Source organism: Sorex araneus, chromosome 5 (genome assembly GCF_027595985.1).
Source record: "Sorex araneus isolate mSorAra2 chromosome 5, mSorAra2.pri, whole genome shotgun sequence".
NCBI classification, from domain to species: domain Eukaryota; kingdom Metazoa; phylum Chordata; class Mammalia; order Eulipotyphla; family Soricidae; genus Sorex; species Sorex araneus.
In genome coordinates, this window is record NC_073306.1 from 81,966,171 (window position 1) to 81,983,664 (window position 17,494).

At 53.1% G+C, this 17,494-nt stretch overlaps 1 protein-coding gene across 2 annotated transcripts in view; it reads right to left on the reverse strand.

The window, feature by feature from the left end:
* The window catches only part of BCAR3 (BCAR3 adaptor protein, NSP family member), a 128,754-nt gene that overhangs the window by 25,557 nt on the left and 85,703 nt on the right, over nt 1-17,494 (reverse strand). For both annotated transcript variants that reach the window (XM_055140512.1, XM_004619936.2), the window contains 2 exons: nt 5,814-5,942; nt 2,395-2,837 (listed from right to left, as the gene is read on the reverse strand). In XM_055140512.1, the coding sequence (XP_054996487.1) occupies nt 2,395-2,837; nt 5,814-5,942 (572 nt within the window). The remainder of the gene's footprint in view (nt 1-2,394; nt 2,838-5,813; nt 5,943-17,494) is intronic.

Below are 17,494 nucleotides of genomic sequence, written 5' to 3' on the forward strand. Positions count from 1 at the left end.
TAAATTCCCAGCAACAGAGAAATGCCAGCAAGTCCCGGGAAGGTGGGACAGAGGGCTAATTCCAAAGGCAGTGGTTCCCGTGAGGCGTCCCTCCACAGCGGTCAGACGCCGCGGCCCAGAACGCCCGCCTGGAATGTTACCTGGCCGAGCACACACCTTTGTCTGTGGCCACGGGCCAGCCAACCGCTGGGCCTGACGTCAGGGAAGGTGCTGAGCCACTGAAGGGCAGTGGGGCAGGGCAGGGCATGAGCTGTTCTGTCTTCCAGGGGGGTGCGGCCCCCACCGCTTAGTCAGCCCCACAGCTGCCGGCAGAGCCCTGCTTTCAAAGGGCAGTCGGAAAAGTGCCGCTGCCAGGCCCGTTGGCTGACTTAAGCCAGGTTCTCAATCTTTCATTTTTTATCTTTAAAAAAAAAAAAGCAGCCTGTGCCTTTCTGCTCTGCAGCTCCACCTTCGGCAGGCACTGTGCGTGCCCGCGCGGGTGCAAACAAAACTCCCAAGACAGATCAGATCAGAAACGAGAAAAAACACACTTTCTAACTGGAAAGGGACCTCATGTCCAATCTCCTTCCATGGAGAAGGACGCCCCCAGTGAGAGCCCTGCCACTCACGCTCCACTGCCCACCTCAGGCAGACAGCATGAAGAGACCGCACCCGGCCTGAGGGGACAGGTGTCAGTGCCGACCAGACCCTGAGTCTGCTGAGCGCTGTGCATGGAACCCTCACGAGGCCAGTCTGTCCAGATGCAGGCACAGAGGGAGAGCAGCGGGCTGGCCAGCAGAGAATGACCTGTGCCCGGCGCCCGGAGCTTCCGCCTCACACAGGCTGGGATCTGTTTTGCTAACAGCCTTGTTTTTTGTTTCTGAATGTTGACAGTCTAGAAATGACAGCGTGTGGCATTTCCTCCAGAGAGAAAACCAGGAATGAAACAGGCTGCTTTGAATGTGTGAATGTGTGTGTGGAGAAGCCGGAGTGTGGGGAGGGCTGTGTCACCCACAGGCCAGGGTCCTCTCCCCTCACCTGTCTCCTCACTGCTTTCCTTTGCCAGCACCTGGGATGGATGCGCACACATGCATGCACACATGCACACACGCATGCATACACATGCACGCACACACATGCAGACATGTGTGTGCACATGCATGCACACACACGAACACCTGCATACACATACACACATGCACGTATATATACACATGCAGACATGCATGTACACATATATATGCATGTGCACATGTGAACGTACGCACACACGTGCACACATATGAAGGTGCTTAGCTCCAGGGAGGACAGGTCCTCTATGAACAGAGAGCTCACTCCTTAGGCGGCAGGTGCAGGGTTGGGCCTTGGATCTCACCCCGTCCCCCAGGTGCAGGCCACAGCCCTCAGGCTCTCCTGACTTAAGGCTCCTTTCCCTGGGCCAAACTCCCTTTCTGCATGCACCAAACTGAACACCCCTAATAGCACCCCCATACTGCCGCTAAACTCTGGCATTCACAAGCCCCCCTGATGCTTGTTGTCCTCCAAAGCCCACCCCTTGGGTCAGAATCCCCTCCCCACTCACAGCAAAGTCCTCAGGGTCTGCACCCCTTCCACAGACCCGACGCCCCCTTTCCAGCCTCACCCCAATCTTCCACAACTCCATACGGGCCTTCTGCCCCCGCCCCCTGCACACCACTGTGGGGTGCTGTTCAAGGACACCAAGTTCACGTGTCACATCTCTGTGTCCCCTCCCTCGCCCCAGCCTGGCTTCAAGGACTGTATGGCCTGCCTCGCCGGGCCCCTCCCTGCAGCTGCCCCTGCAGGCACCCCTGCTCCAGCCCCACCCAGAGTCCCTCCAGGCCACTCCTGCTCCTGCTCACTTCCACTTGTGCTGTCCCCCACCTCACCCCGTGTCCCCCTTCTCTCATGTGCAGCGTCTCCCCACATTTTCCCAGGCCTCACCTAAACAGTAACCTGACCTCACAAAGTCCTTCCTGCCAGCCCCGTCTCTGCCCTTCCTCAACAAACACCTTGTTTGTGGTACCAGCTCAGAGGAAGATCGTTCCTTGGCCCCGGCAGCATCGAGGAACACCTGACAGCCTTAGCAACATTCTCTCTCTGGGATGGGAACTTGTCTTGATGCAGCCGACGCAGGTTCGAGCCAGGAGTAACCCCTGAGAATCAACAGCGTGGCCCAAAAGCCAAAAAAATTCTCTCTCTCTCCCCCCATCCCCGTGTCTGTAAGGGACTACTAAATCCATCTCCTGCTTGCAAAGCTCTTTCCCCTGGAGCTGTATCCCCATCCCAGTATTCTTCACTTTTTCCTGCACTCTGGGGCAGCTCCCTGTCTGTCCCTGTGGGTGCACTCACAGCACCCTGGGGAGCCCCCACCTAGCCTGAGGAGCCTAGACCCACCTGAGGAGGTTTCCCCGGGGCGAGCTTTGCTCTCGGGCATTGCCACTGCCCAGCGTGAGGCTCAGCCTCTTGGTCACGTCCGGCCAGTTGTCGGTGAGGCTGCCTTCGCGGGCCCGGCCCGGGGAGGTGCCAGAGCGCTCCTCCAGCCACCGCAGGGGCACCGTCCGGTTGATGGGCTGGAAGATGATGGCCCCGCTCTGCTGCGAGATGGGCCGGCGGCTGCCCACATAGCAGCGCACCAGGCCGGGGATGGAGTCAAAGCTCTCCGCCTCAAACTGGTACTGCACGCGGCTGTAGGCCTCACTGAGCCGCTGGACTGTCCGGTTGATCTTGAAGTGCTGAGCGAGGTTCTTCCACTGACAAGTGAGGACGAAGTTCCCCGGGCTGGAGAGAGAGTCGCGCACCAGGAAGTCGCCATCTCGCTTCACCAGGTTTTCTGACACCTTCGGTGGAGGGGGGAGGATCAGATGGTTATTGAGTATTAGCAGGGACAGGCTCACATGCCTTCACTTCTTTGATTTTTTTTAAAAATCAATTTATTTGTCTTTTTTTTTCTTTTTGGGTCATACCTGGCAATGCTCAGGGGTTACTCCTAGCTTTGCACTCAGGAATCACTCCTGGCGGTGCTCAGGAATGCTAGGAATCGAAACCGTGTTGACCGTGTGCAAGGTAAACACCCTACCTGCTGTGCTATCAGTCTAGCCCCTTAATTTGTCATTTGTGTTGCAACTTCAGTGCTCAGGGAATCCTGCAGTTCAAAGGATCAAACCCTGGGCTCCCGAATGCAGTTCACTTGCTCCTGGTCCTTATGTTCCTTTTAAAAATCTGCTTTCCTCAGGGCTAGGAGATAGTCCAGAGCTTAGGGGGCATGCCTGGGTTTGATCCCCAGCACCACATGGTCTCTGAGCATCGCGGGCTGTGGGTCTCTGAGCACTGCCAGGGTAGCCCAGGTCACTCCTGGCACAATGCTAAGGGTCCCCCCCTCGACCAGCACTTGGGAAGCAACCCCCATTGGGCTGTGTCTCTCCCAGCTTCATAAGGCCTTCAGTATTTTAAAATTCTTTTAATTTTTATTTTGTGCCACCACCCCGGCAATGCTCAGGAAATATTCCTGGCCGTGCTCAGGAGACCATATGGGATGCTAGAGATCAAACCCAGGTCGGCTGCCTGCAAGGCAAACGCCCGCCCCGCTGTACTATCGCTCTGCCCCTCCATAAAGCTTTTCGTTGGCTCATTTTCTTTTTCAACATCAAGACCCATTTCTGGGTTCCACAGCCATTCCTTGACCACCTACTATGTGCCTGATAAGCTGGCAGTGGGGTAAGCGTAGGGAATGAGGTCAACGGGAGCCCCGTGCACCTGGGCTTGGTTTGAGCGGGAGCTTCTGCTCTAGGCGGGGAAGTGAGAGCAGTGGGGGCGGCATGGCAGACACAGAGCCGGGAGGAGAAGTGCCTTGTGTATTCCTTCTAAACGGGAGGTTGCTGGGAGAAGCTGTAATGTATGCAGGCCCGAAGGACAGAAGAGGCAGAGAATAAGAACTCAGCAAGGCAGGGTCTGCGGGGCTGACTCTCCCCCTCCAACAAGCAGGGGTGGGGGCAACTGCCGGTGCCACTGTCCTGGCTGGAGCCATCGCCTGCAGAGGCAGGAGTCTGGGCCCCCGGCAGGCACTGGAAGCAGAGGAGCTGCGGCACGATCAATAATTATGGGGCTGCCCATGTTTGCGGCAAAAGGAGACGATCCATCCAGGCATGGTGATTCCTGGGGCCGCACAGCCAGGAAGAGCACAGGCTCCCCGGCTCTGTGTGAGTTACACAGTCTCTCTGCGGCTCAGTTCCGTGATCTGGATGCAGCGGACAACAACTTCCCCTGCGGAATAGCTATAAAACCCATCTCGGAGTGAGGAGTAAGCCTGTGGTTATCACCTTCACCAGGTTCAGTGATAAGATCTGGAAATGTACTCTTTGTGGCAAGCAGGAAACACATTTTCTGAGTAGCATAAGGGCAGGGATGTCGATGAGAGTGCTCAGTTGTATGAACTCGGACAACTTCCCCAGGACATCTCTGCTGCATTAGCTCCCCCTGCAGAGTGTGATACCATGGTTACTTCGAAAGTACGTATCTGTCTTATATATGGGTTTACATAAAATTCCATTTCTTGGAGTTCTGCCTGAGGAAATAATTATAGTTGTGCACATAGTAGTTATCTATGTTGGTGGGAGTGCCCAATAAATAGCGAGGCCTGCAAACAGCGGACACATAGATGACGTAGAATGGTGTGGAAGAATATTTTATGGCAGGAGAAGATCCCCAAGATGGATCATTAAGCAAAGAAAGGGACTACACAAAACTCCACACAGTATAATTGTGTGCTTGATTTAGGAAAGTCTGGGAGGGTTATATATAAATATAATCAGAGTGTTCACAGAGAGTAGCTCCAGGAGGGAGAATTATGGATGAGGGTTTATTTATTTTTTTCTTCTCTTTTGCTCTTTTTATTCTCTACAATCAAGTTTAAGCTGAAAGAGAGGGAAAGTAAGAAAAAAGCAACAAGGCTAGAATAGGACTATTTCTTTGCTAGTGTTGAGAAATCTGTGACCTTAAGACAATTAATCCGTACAATACCCTTTCTTCTAGCTCACAGTCAACCATGCCCTGTCCTGGGAGAATGTGTGTTCAGATCAGGTTACCAGGAAAACAAGACCCAGGGAAATTTGACACTTCAATTCTGCTCTTATTTTATTTTCCAGTTTCTATACTATTAAATAAATGACACCCACGGCACTCACCCCAGGAGACCCCACACTGCAGGCCGGGAAGGCCTGTGGTCAGTGCAGTCATCCACTGGCTCCCCCCTGCTGGGACCAGGGTGGGTGGGCCGGGGCATCATTTCTGAGTGCCTTGCTGCTCTGTGCATCTTCCTGGATCCCATCCTCTCTGCACCTCAAGTTCAGCCCCAGTCTGAAGAGGAAGCAGGTGCCTCAGGGGCCTGAGGCCATAGGCAGCGGGTCCAGAGTCCAGGCACCACCCACACCCGGCCTCCTAAAGCTTCCAAGTTCCTTCCCTGTACTGCCTGCTGTCCTCAGAACATCCACTTTCTTTCTTTCTTCTTTCTTTTGCTTTTTGGGTCACGCCCATCCATGCACAGGGGTTACTCCTGGCTCGTGCACTCAGGAATCACTCCTGGCAGTGCTCAGGGGACCATATGGGATGCTGGGAATTGAACCCGGGTCAGCCGCATGCAAGGCAAACGCCCGACCCACTGTGCTATTGCTCCAGCCCCAGAACATCCACTTTCGATGTCCCTGTGGGGACAGGTTTGTGTTCCTGCTTTCCGAGGGACAGCCCCAGTGAAGCCACTGCAGGCTCACGCTTGAGGTTTGGTTTTGGCTAAGCTGGGACTCGCTCAGGCCGGCGGGTACCTGTCGGGGGATGCGGCCGTGGTACCAGGCGTGTCTGCGCAGGTCCTCCATGCTCAGCAAGAGCTCCTCCTCCAGCTCCTTCTTCAGCCTCTCAGGGGTCCGCTCCATGATGAGCCGCTCCTTGGAGAACTGTAACACAGGGTGAAGGGGGCTGTCAGCCTGGTCGGGCTAGCCTGAGACACAGCCCACGGGGCTGGGGGCTGCCCGGTGGGTCCAACCAGGAATCTGGGTAACAATCACAATTAGCCGTACCCTTCCTCTTCCCAGGCAGGGTTGAGGATCATTTCCCCTGTAGGTGAGCACTCTGATCAGAGCCGGCCAAGCTGTGCCTTGGATCCCAGGTGACAGGCATGTGGGGCGCTGAGCAGAGAGCTTCCTCCTTCGTCACAACCAGCCTGGGACCTGGGCAGAGCGCCAGGAGGGACAGCAACCCCTGACTGGCCGCAGGAGTCTCGGGACTGCTCATGAGGGTTCCGAATTCCCCGCTGCTGGCAAATTCTGGTTCAGGGACAGAGTTCAGTTTTCGGAAACTGAAAGCAATTGGGCAGGGGAATTTTAAGTCACCCGAGTCTAAAAAACAGAAGTCTCAGTTTGTAGGCTGTATGTCTTAGATTTCCTGGCTCTGCTCAGAGTCACCAGCGGTGCTGGGAGTCCAAGTCGGGCCTCCTGCTGCAAAGCCAGTGCTTCAGACTGGGAAGCTTCGTCTCTGGCTCAGATTTCATTTTCAAATATTTCAATCTTGTGTGTGTGTCTGTGTGTTTAGGAACCACACAAGGTGGTACTTGGGGCTTACTCTTGGTACTGTGCTACTGTGCTTAGGGATCACTCTTGGCAGTGCTCAGGGGACCAGACGGGGTGCCAAGAATCAAACTGGGGTGGTCACAAGTACCTTAACCTCTCTACCATCTCTTTGGAGATGCTACCTAATAATACCTAATATGAAATACTACCTAATATTTCTTTTTTTCTTTTTTCTTTTTTTGCTTTTTGGGTCACACCCGGCGATGCACAGGGGTTACTCCTGGCTCTGCACTCAGGAATTACTCCTGGAGGTGCTCAGGGGACCATATGGGATGCTGGGAATCAAACCTGGGTCAGCCACGTGCAAGGCAAACACCCTATCCACTGTGCTATTGCTCCAGCTCCATTACCTAATATTTCATTTTTAAGACAGGTTGTAAGCAAACTTAAGATACTGGTTCCTTATTCTGACAAAGAGAGCTGGAAGTGATCATTCTGGATGGGAACTGTGTGCTCAAAGTAGGTAAAGGAACAAACACGATAACCTCCCAGTGTCTGTGCTGCAGGCCAGAGTGCCCAGAAGGGGGAAGGCGGAGAGAGGGTAAGGAGGAAAGTGGGAGAGGGGAAGAGAGACAGAGAGAAGGAAAGTGTCTGCCATAGAGGCAGGCTAGGGGTGTGGGGAGGGGGAGGGTAACTGGTGGTGGGAAATGGACACTGGTGGAGGGAGGGGTGCTGGATCATTATGTGGCTGAAATCTGATCATGAGCAGCTTTGTGACTATGTATCTCACAGTGACTCAATTAAAAAAAATCAAAATTAAAAAAAGAAAAAGACACTGGTTCCTCCCCTTAGACATCTTGAAAATCCCTGATTTTAGTCACTCCCCAGGGGCCAAAGAAAGTTTTCTGGTGAGTGACATGGACTCCGGGTGTCATTTAGAATCCCCACAGCCCTTACAAGAAATGAACTGAACTTAGAGCCCTGCCTGGTTCCCAGGAAAACCGGGCCCGAGGACCCCTGGCCAGGGTCACGTCTTGTGTGTGAACCAAGTTTCCCGGGTTGGCCTCAAAGCCTGTAGGAACCACTGAAATATTTCTGGTCACAACTGCTCTGGGCCCAAGCAAGGAAAGAATCTTAACTCCTCCCCTCCCAAAGGAAAGAAGACGGTTTGGGGGGTTAGGTGCTGGATGCTGGTCCGTGAGTCTTTGGGAGCGAGTTGGCCCAGCAGGGATCAGGGTCCTCGCCTCCTCACCACGCTGCTCCCAGGACCGGCCCTGGCAGTGCTCCAGGAACTGAGCTGCTGGGGGAGAGATGCTGTAAAGGCTGTCCAGGAGGCAGCCGTCTCGACTGCGAGGCCTCACACGGACCATGCTGGCATGCGCCCGGGGACAGCTGAGGACGGTCCCTCGGAGAGCAGAGATGGTCTGCAGGCCAGACTGACGCTCTGCCTTGCCTCCCTGCGGGGCGGAAGCTGCCTTGTCTTCCCCGAGGGCCTGCGGCAATGCCATACAATGTCTTGCAAAGATGTGGAACATGTCATACAGTATTCCAACATCTATCCCTTCACCAGTGTACGTTTCCCACCACCAGTGTCCCCTATTTTCCCCCTGCCTGCCTCTATGGCAGACATTTTTCTCCTTTCTCAGTGGTCACTGACCAGCCCCTACCCAGAGTCCAAGGAAGGCGCACTGGTGAGGGACAAGGACTCCGGGTGTCATTTAGAATTCCCACCCTACTTATAAAAAATGAACTGAGGGGCTGGAGTGATAGCACAGCGGGTAGGGTGTTTGGCTTGAACTCGGCCAACCTGGGTTCGATTGCCAACATCCCATATGGTCCCCTGAGCACCGCCAGGAGTAATTCCTGAGTGCATGAGCCAGGAGTAACCCCTGTGCATCACCGGGTGTGACCCAAAAAGAAAAAAAAAATGTGAACTGAACTTGGAGTCCTGCCTGGTTCCCAAGGGCCCCAGCTAGGGTCACACATCCCAAGACACCGGAAGTCTGTCCACTTTCTTAATGAAGGCATCACTGAGAAAGCACTCTCGAAAGCCTGGCGGTGACGACTTCAGGGAGACAGTTTTGGAGTGGGGCCCTCCTAAGCAGTGCTCAGCTGTCCAGCGATCCTTGGGCTAACTGCCAGCAGATGCTGGAAGCCCAGAGAGTCACATGGGGCTACTCTGGCCCTGCGGTGCTGGGGGCCACCAAGCCCCCAAAGTGCTCAGAGAACCATTGAGTGCCAGGAACTGAACTTTGATTTGTATTTTAATTTGATTTTGTTTGGGGCGTAGGAGCCATATAGTACAGCGGACCTGGTGCTTGCCTCGCACGCAGTCGACCTGGGTTTGATGCTGGCACCTCGCATGGTCCCCTAAGCCAGGCAGGAGTGATCTTTGAGTGCAGAGCCAGGAGGAAGACCCGAGAACTGCTGGGTGTGGCCCCCCAAACAAACAAAAAACAAAAATCATTTTGGGGGCGGTCACATCCAGCAGTGCTAGGGGCCACTCTTGGTGCTGTGCTCAGTGGTTGGCTCCAGGCCGTTGTGAGGGAACCAGACACGGTGCTGGGGATCTGAGGAGAATCAAGGCAAGAAGAGCACCTTGGCCCCCTTGATGTGTGTAGTCAAGGAAAAGGGGTGAAGAGGTCAGAAACAAGGACCCAGAGCAAGCAGCCGCTGCAGAGGGATGGTTTCAAGTCCTAGAGGGGGGCTGGAGCGATAGCACAGCAGGGAGGGTGCTTGTCTTGCACACGGCCGACCCGGGTTCAACCCCCGGCATCCCATATGGTCCCCCAAGCACCTCTGGGAGTTATTCCTGAGTGCAGAGCCAGGAGTCACCCCAGAGCATCACTGGGCGTGACCCAAAAAGCAAAAATTAAAATAAATAAATAAATAAAATCAAGTCCTAGAGGGCAGGTTTTGTTAATAATCTTTTTATTATATATATTTGTATATATTTATCGAATCACCCTAAGATACAGTTACAAAGTTGTTTATGACTGGGTTTCAGTCACACAATGTTCAACATCAATCCCTTCACCAGTGCACATTACTTTCCTCCAGTCTGCCTCTATGACAGATCTCTCTCTCTCTCTCTCTCTCTCTCTCTCTCTCTCTCTCTCTCTTTCTCTCCCCCACCCCCCACCCCCACCCCCTCTTTTAGGCATTGTGGTTCCCAATACAGGTACTAAAAGGTTATCATGTATGTCCCTTTACCTCCATTCAGCACTCGGTTCTCATCCAGAGTGATCATTTCCAACTATCATTGCCACAGTGGTCCCTTCTCTGAGGACATACTCAAGAGTCTGTCTTGGCAGATGTGGGCAACAAATCCCAAACAAGCGAAGAAGGCCAGTCAAAAAAGTCATCTACAAATGGCCACCCTCACGATTAAACCATGCTCATTCAGAGGGGATGCTTTCTACGATGTCCATTGACTGATCTAAGTACAAACATCAACACAACTCTTAATGCTTTTCTCCTCTGCCTGTCTTTTAGGAGACCTTGACTTTGCCAACTATAATCCTGCTACGACAGATAAGGACTTTTATCGCACGGTCAACCCCATGCTTTGGAGGGGGTGGCCTCATAACAAAACTTGGAAATTCCCATCTGTGTGCATTCGGGAGTGGCCTGTAATTGTTATTCGAGCTCCTCAGAGGTCAGGAGCCCTCTCCCTCCCTTCTGGTGCAGGTCCCGGTCCCATGTGCTTGTGGTATTTGGCAGAGTTCTGTGAGCTTCTCAGAACCACCACATTTTGGCCAGCCATGTGCCCTGCCCCTCCTCTGCTCCACCAGAGAGGAGCCGGCCTCTTCCCTGGCAGCAGTCCTTCAGTCACGGCCGGGGCTAGCGTTAGGTGTGGCTACAAGGTGAGTTCTACCAATTTACAGTAACACAACAGTATATTTGCACTGTGTTTCCTCCATCCTCACGGTCACCGTGTCCTCCTGATCAAAGCTACAAATGCCCTCGTCCTCCCACTCTTAACTTTCTTTAGACTACAGTCTGAGGACAGGGTGGGAAAGCTCTTATGTAACCATCACAGGCACTGTTACTTATGCAGAGAGCAGAACTACGCCTGAGAAGAGACAGAATCAGGGGCAGGTCCCAGCACCTTGACAGCTTCCAATTTTGGAAAAACAAAGATTTAAACACATCATTCACTCCATCCAGTTCTAAAAGTCTTTTCTTCCGGGTCTTATTTTCCAAACCCTTTCACATGTGTTTCTGTAGGCATCTTCCGACTCAATGTGCCTCAGAGACCTGTCAGAGAGTCCTCAGTCAGCGTGGGATCGTGGGTATGGGAGGCGGTGGGGGAGGGGCGAAGGCAAGACCACCGGGGCCTGTTATCCCAAGAAACTTCCTTTCTCAGGATGTTCATGCAGAATGGCAATGCATACTGACTGGCCCTTTCTAACTATATTCCCTCAGCTGCCTGAGAGAGATGGCAAAGAAAAGCATCAACAACCAGTGTCATCTACAAAGACTGTGAAGCAAATGACAATCACAGAAGAGAATCAGAACTTTCTTTTCCAAGTTTAAAGTCCTTAACTAGGGGCTGGAGCGATAGCACAGTGGGGAGGGTGTTTGCCTTTCACGCAGCCAACCCGGGTTCAATTCCCAGCATCCCATATGGCCCCCTGAGCACCACCAGGGGTAATTCCTAAGTGCAGAGCCAGGAGTGACCCCTGTGCATCGCCGCATGCGACCCAAAAAGAAATAAAATAAAATAATTAAGTCCTTAACTATTCACCTCTGAATGTGGATTTTGTTTCTAGGAGTCAGGCACTGAGTTTGATCTTGAGGAAAGTGTTATAGAGGCGAGGAGGAAGAGGAAGAGGAAGAGGAAGAGGAGAAGGTCATGTTATACTGTGCAGCTTTGATTCTCCGTCCAAAGCTCCATTCTATACAATGACTAAGGCACAACCTCCCAAGAAACGAAGACAGTGAGTATTTGTTCCCAGGCAGTGTTCAGGTCTTACATCTGGCTCTGTGCTCAGAGGATCACTCCTGGTGGTGCTCGGGGGACCATATAGGGTGCCAGAGACTGAACCCAGGTCAGCCAGTCGTGTACAAGGAAAATGTCCTGCCTGAACTATACCTTTTCTTCCTTATCAGCTACTGGAATTCTGATCAAGTACATTGTGCACCATGGGTTTATGTCAGGGACCAACAAAAGAGAAAGATGCAGTCTGGGCCAGTGTCTTGCTGGAATTGGATCCACCAGAAATTGAGGACAATTTTTTGGGGGGGAGGGGATGGGCAGGGTATAAGGTGAGAATACAAATGTAAATTAAGGAATAAGTATAGCTGGTGCATGAAAGAAGAAAGGAAGGGTGGGAGGCAGCAGAGGAACCAAAATCTATGGCCACCCACTCACCTGGCCCCACCTCCGAACCTTCATCTTGGTCCCTGTCATTCGCTCAGGGTCTGAGATGAGAGGTAGCTAAAATGATAACTAGGGCAAATGCAGGGGGTGGATGAGGCCCACACTCATTCAATCAAACTGAAGTTTTGTTAGAACATTCGTAAGTTACTATAATTTTACAAAACTTTTTACAAAAACCCGGGGCTAGGGACATCTCTCCCATCAGTACTCTTTCAGTGACCGCAATGTCCACAGATGTTATAGCTCAGGTCTACAGAACACAGACTAGCCTACCACTGTGCCACTGACCGCTGTGCGGCTGTGTGGGGATTCAGGCTCTCCAACTGCAAAACAGGAGCGATAGTCCTTGCTGAGAAGTGGGTGAGATTCATCAGTGTCTGAGAAGTACTCAGCACCCCCTCCTGGCGGCTGCATTACACTGTCAAGTATCCTTAGGGAGTCAGAATGCCACGCGCCTAATACTGAGAATCTGGGCCTATCAACAGTGTGTATGTGAGTCAAAGGAGCAAACCAGGAGGAATAGTCACCTGGGGTCGGGAGGGAAGTGGTTAAGGAGAGTGGCCTGGTGCTGTACTTGCATCCATTGCTGGCTGCCTGCCTCCCGCCTACCAAAGTTCTTCAATCTCTGCAGAGCTCATTGCCTGCCGGCCTTGGCCCTTCTGGTCCAGTTGCACAGCTTGGACGGGTCCTAGCTTGCAGAGGCCGGCTCCCAAAGAAAAGCATGCCTGTCGTTCCGAATCTGGAATGAACTGTCCTGGCAGCCCCACGACGGGGCCCTGGCAAGTCTGGTCTTGACAGGCCGGAATAGCCGGAGCCTGGGAGATGCCGTAAGGCACGTCCTGGAGGCGCTCAGCCAGCTCGAGCTCCCAGACGTGCTGGGAACCTCGATGAACGCGGAAATCCACATCTCAGCAGTTCCCTGGGCTAGAGAAAGCTGCCTGGGCCCCCAGAGGCCGGAGTTCCGACTTGCAAGGGCTGGGCGACATCAGAGCCTGCATTTCAAATCAGGCACAACAATGGGGCCAGGCTCCTGGGAGGTTCAGGGACCTAAATCAGGGAGGAGGACTGGATGCAAGGGTGCGTGCAGGCATCTGTGGGAAAGCCAGGAGTGGGCTTTGGACCCTCATCTGCATGGAGCAGACAGAGGCGGGATTAGGAAAAGATGAATCTGCTTAAGGATTCCTATTCCATCCACTCAGTGTCTGCCCGGAAGAAAAGCTTCCTCGTTCTCGAAAAATCTTAAGTGGTGCAAATCGCCAGGAAAAGCCTTTCTCTGGGTTGAGGAGGCGGGCGCAGAGAGGGAAAGAGGCCCAGGCGCCATTTTCTGGCCCGCCACAGTCCTCATGACAGTGATTTGCCAAACAGGCAAAGGCAGGCAAGGGCAGCTGGGTCTCCAGGTCCAAGCTGAGCCCGGGGTAGCTCACACAGGCCGGCCCTCCCCAGCCCTCCCTGAGATCCAGAGAAACAGCCCAGCTCGCAGGCCCTGCCCCAGCAACATTGCTTTGGCCCTGGGTTTCCTCTACGCCAAAATAAGAGATGCCACCAGGGCATAAGGAGGGTTAGAAGGAGCGGGAGCTTGAGGGAGGGGGGTCAGAGCTGGCCTTTGGAGATAAAATCAGGACAGGATGGGCATTGGGGCCCTGACTGGGGGCCAATATTGGGACATCTGAACTAAGAGCAGCTTGTTTTGGGTGGACAGAGTCAGGTTGGGGAGAAGGGGGTGGGCGCAGAGGCACGATCCATAAGACAGATGCACACTACACACCCATGTGGGTAATGCACATGTATGTGATGCAAGAGCAGCATGGAATGTGCATGGATGTCACACCTGCAGAAGTAATGCACATAATGTGCATGACATGCAACATGTACATTACATGTGCAGATCTGTTCTCTCTCTCTCTCTCTCTCTCACACACACACACACACACACACACACAGAGTGTCCCCCATCCCCGAGGAGAGATTCATTTCTTCTCCATTCATGTCAAACCCCACCCTCCTCGACACTAGAGGCTGACCCAGGTAAGAGGTCCTAACCCAAGCTGACCAATCAGTTCTTTATGAGACTTTCCTGAGAAACTGAGCAATGATGACGTGAGATGACCCAAGTGTGGAGGAGAGAGAGGAGTTAATATGGGGCCATCATCTGGGCTTCATAGTAACTGATTAACTGGAACTCTCTGGAGGCCAGTAAAGGATGTGCCAATGCAACACGTGATCGTATTATGTGGCTTTCTTCCCTTTCCAGGAACTTACGGACAAGCGCTGACTTGACGTCATGAGTGACCTACAGATACCTGCCAGAGGTGGTGCACTTCCCTTTACAGAGATCAATGAGGGGTGGAGAGCCGGTATAGAAGGAAATATAGCACTGACCTTGCATGCAGCCACTTCAGCATCCCTGGTTCAATCCCTAGCACTGCCAATGGCCCCCAGAACACCACCAGAAATAGCCACTGAGCTCTACAGGTATGGCCCAAAACCCTCTTCCCCCACCCTCTAAAAAGCCAAAGTTATCCAAGAGCAACATCAACCCTGAGGCACATCCCACCATCTCCCAAACATGGGAAGCAGGTCTCAGCCCTGACACATGCAGAAGCTCTCACAGGCAGATTCCTCCACCCCGACAGACTCCGTCCCCACACAGGCTTGGGATGCAAAGCTGAGGCACGAGTGCTTCTGTTTCCACTGAAAATCCCCAAGAGTGAACTTCTCCCTCTCCTTAGCTAAGCTCAGTCTTGCACATTGCATGTGCAAGGAGGTAAAACCTAAAACCCAACATCCTGGGATAAACATGATAATTTTGTGTGTGTGTGTTGTGCGCACGTGTGTGTGTGTGTGTGTGTGTGTGTGTGTGTAGGGGATCTGCTTCTTACCCCCTACCAGGGGGATCACAGTGGGCGAGGGAACAAAATCAGCACAGAAGGAGTGAGTGTCTGCTAGCTGCTGGCAAATGCCCGAGTGCCAGCAAACTCCCCGTGTGACCTACACTGCCCGAGCAGGACTCCATCACTAGAACCCAAAGGACCCCTGGCCCAGGAAGGTGGGGACAGAGGTGAGGTCCCGTCTCTGGGGCTGCAGCAATAGCCCTGCAGACTGCAAAGGGAGAGCCCCTGAAAAATCTCTGACAGGGAGAACAGGTATGAAAGATGCTTTCTGACACATCTGGGTACAGAGAACAGGACAGCCCCAGCGCTTGTTCCGAATGTCTCAAACATGCTGAATTTGCCCGTGCTGCTCTCTCCAGCCCTAAGGGGCAGAGACCAGATCAGGATGTTCACCAGAATCATGCCAGAGCTGGGGTGCTACAGGACACACCCCACAAAGCCCACGCTTCTCCCCTGCCAGCACCCAGCACACCCCTGTGCCCTCACCTGAACAGGGACCTCGCGGGCGGATTCCATGACTCTGCCTCTGACCACTCTGAAGCCCCATACCCTAAGTGCAACTACCTGACCCTCTGCAAGAGCTTCGTCCCCTCCCCCACCCTCTCCCCATTCCCTCCCCCGCCACTCATGTGCAATGCCACAGACTCAAACCACTCAGAGACTCAAGCCATGGGGAGCTAAATCCCCAACAGTCATAGATGTCACGAGATCCAGTCTCCTCCAGCTCCCCCCTCCTCCCACCCCAATGAACAGGCTTCCCAGGCCCAGTTTCTACTCCCCCAGAGTGCAAACATGTCCAGAGGGTTGCAGCATAGCACAGCGGTTGGGCATTCGCCTTTCATGCGGCCGACCCGAGTTCGATTCCTCCGCCTCTCTTGGAGAGCCCGGCAAGCTACCGAGAGTATGGAGCCCGTGCGGCAGAGCCTGGCAAGCTACCCGTGCATATTGGATGTGCCAAAAACAGTAACAATAAGTCTCTCAATGAGAGACGTTACTGGTGCCCACTAGAACAAATCAATGAACAATGGGATGACAGTGACAGTGATTCTTAACCCACCCCACCCCCCTACTCCCCCAGTTTATTTAATTATTTTTTTGATTTTTGATTTTGTAATTTAATATTTTTATTTTTTGGTTTTTGGGGTCACACCCAGCGATGCTCAGGGGTGACATCTAGCTCTGCACTCAGGAATTACTCCTGGAGGTGCTCCAGAGACCATATGGGATGCTCGGGATTGAACCCGGGTCAGCCGCGTGCAAGACAAAGTCTCTTTCTGCTGTACCCCACTCCCAGATTTTAAGCAGATTCTTGTAGCTCTGGTGTGCTGACAGTGACCCAGTCGCATCACTACTGTGCCACATGCCACACCACATACAGGGCCATGGGTCTGAATTTTTCAGGGGTCAATATGAGGAAACGGCTGTGGAGGCCTATGTGAGGTGACCCTGTGGGTCCCCCAGAAACAACAGGCAAGAAACTTGATTGGGGTAAGGGTGGTGGGTAGGCAAAAGTACAGCCATTACCTCCCTAGAGAGGCCCTTGGGTCACCAGATTTGGAGCACTAGAGACTTGAGGATCTGATTGTGATCCATAGGCTGCGGAGGCCCAGGAAGTAGCACTTAATGTGCCTCACAGTTGCCTACAGACAAACCCTAAAGCCTTCCCCGTGGCACTTTCTGCCCAAGCAACACTGGCTCCAGGCCCTCTGGGTCCCCTGTGGGGCCCCTCCCTGCTCTCGAGCACACTGTCCCTTCTGTAGGTCCCCCATGGCTCGTGTGTACCCAGGCAGGTAGTGTGACACTCATAGAGGAGCTCTCTCTCCTGTAGCCTGCCACAGCCCTGGCTGGCAACAGGCAAGTCCAGAGAAGTATCAGGCAAGGCAGGGAGGGAGCCTTGAAGGCCAGGCTTGATTTGCTTAATTTTTATCTAAGGGCCAGGCTGTCAGCGCAGCGCTGCTGTGAATGGCTGACAACTACCACACTCCTGGTCTCCAGGCAGAGGGGACATGCCATCAGCCAGGAAAACACGCTGAGGGCAGAGGCTGTGCTTCATTTGCCTTCAGCTCCCACAGCCTAGCCCAGTGCCTGGAAAAGAGCAGGTGTCGGTCAACATCCGGCCAGAGCTGAGTTCACCTTTCTGACCCTCTAGGCGGAAGCTTCTTTGTCACTGGGTGGAAAGAAGAAGGGAAAGGCTGGAGGGCTGGTGAAGAACAGGTGATCTCGTTCAGGACACAGCGCAAAGGCTGAAAGCCTGGTCTGCTAGTGGGAGGCCTGGCTTTGAAATCTGGGTCCTCAGACACTTTCAGGAGTGACCCGCAGCACAGAGCTGAGAGAAGCTGCTAAACACCGTGGGGTATGGCTAAAACATGGGGGCAGGAGGAGAGAAGGTGACCTCGGCCTTGCCTAGACTTCTCTAGAAACATCTTTTGGTATGTCTCTGCATGAGTTTGGGGTGACAATTCCCCAATGCACAGGCCCACCTGACCTAATACATTCATTTAAAACAACGTGGAATTTAAATCCCTTCAAGGCGCATGGTGGAAAGTTTCTTCACTAAAGGAAAATCCATCAGAAGCTTTTAAAGAGAGCTGGCCTTAGAGAACTGAGTTCTAATGAAACAAAACATGTTGGGACAAGCAATTTCTACTTCAGCACTGGCTGTG